This window comes from Phaethon lepturus, unplaced genomic scaffold, assembly GCF_000687285.1.
Source record: "Phaethon lepturus isolate BGI_N335 unplaced genomic scaffold, ASM68728v1 scaffold28456, whole genome shotgun sequence".
Lineage (NCBI taxonomy): Eukaryota > Metazoa > Chordata > Aves > Phaethontiformes > Phaethontidae > Phaethon > Phaethon lepturus.
In genome coordinates, this window is record NW_010547337.1 from 81,142 (window position 1) to 81,682 (window position 541).

General features: G+C 69.3%; 1 protein-coding gene across 1 annotated transcript in view; it reads right to left on the reverse strand.

Moving 5' to 3' along the window:
* The window catches only part of R3HCC1 (R3H domain and coiled-coil containing 1), a 7,715-nt gene extending 7,400 nt beyond the window's left edge, over nt 1–315 (reverse strand). The window contains exon 1 of the mRNA XM_010289619.1: nt 221–315. Within this exon, the coding sequence (XP_010287921.1) occupies nt 221–315 (95 nt within the window). The remainder of the gene's footprint in view (nt 1–220) is intronic.
* Between the last annotated feature and the right edge of the window lie 226 nt (nt 316–541).

The window sequence follows — 541 nt, forward strand, 5'->3', positions numbered from 1 at the left end:
AGCCCCCACGGCCAGGCTCCACACGCTGCCGCTCAAGCCCAGCCGGTGTTTTCACCCCGGAGAACCGATGCAAAACAGGAGACAGGAGTTCACAACGTGCCATTGCTCCTGCAGCGGCACGTGCCCTCGCCCAGGGACCGCACATGGCAGCGGGGAGCGGGTCACCCCGTGCAAAGACCCCTCCGCAGCCGGCCACTTGCGACCGTGGCCGGGCACCTACTTGTGGTGCTGCCCCTGCAGCATGAAGTGCTCCAGCTCCTCCACGATCCTGCCCACGAACTCATCCTCGTTGGGCGAGAGGAAAACGCCATCCATGGAGCGCAGCGCCAGGGTGGCAGCGGGCGGGAGGCCTACAGAGGGACGGGGCCGCGTGGAGAGCCGGCAGCAAGCTCCCCTGCCCCCCTGGGTGCCCGGCACCCCCGCAAACCTGACCCACCCTCCACGCGTCTGCATGCACCCCGCTGCAGCCCTGACCCCCGCCCTGTGCATCCAAGGCCCCTGGGCAGCCCGTGCACCCCCAGCACCAGGTGCTGCTCTGTGC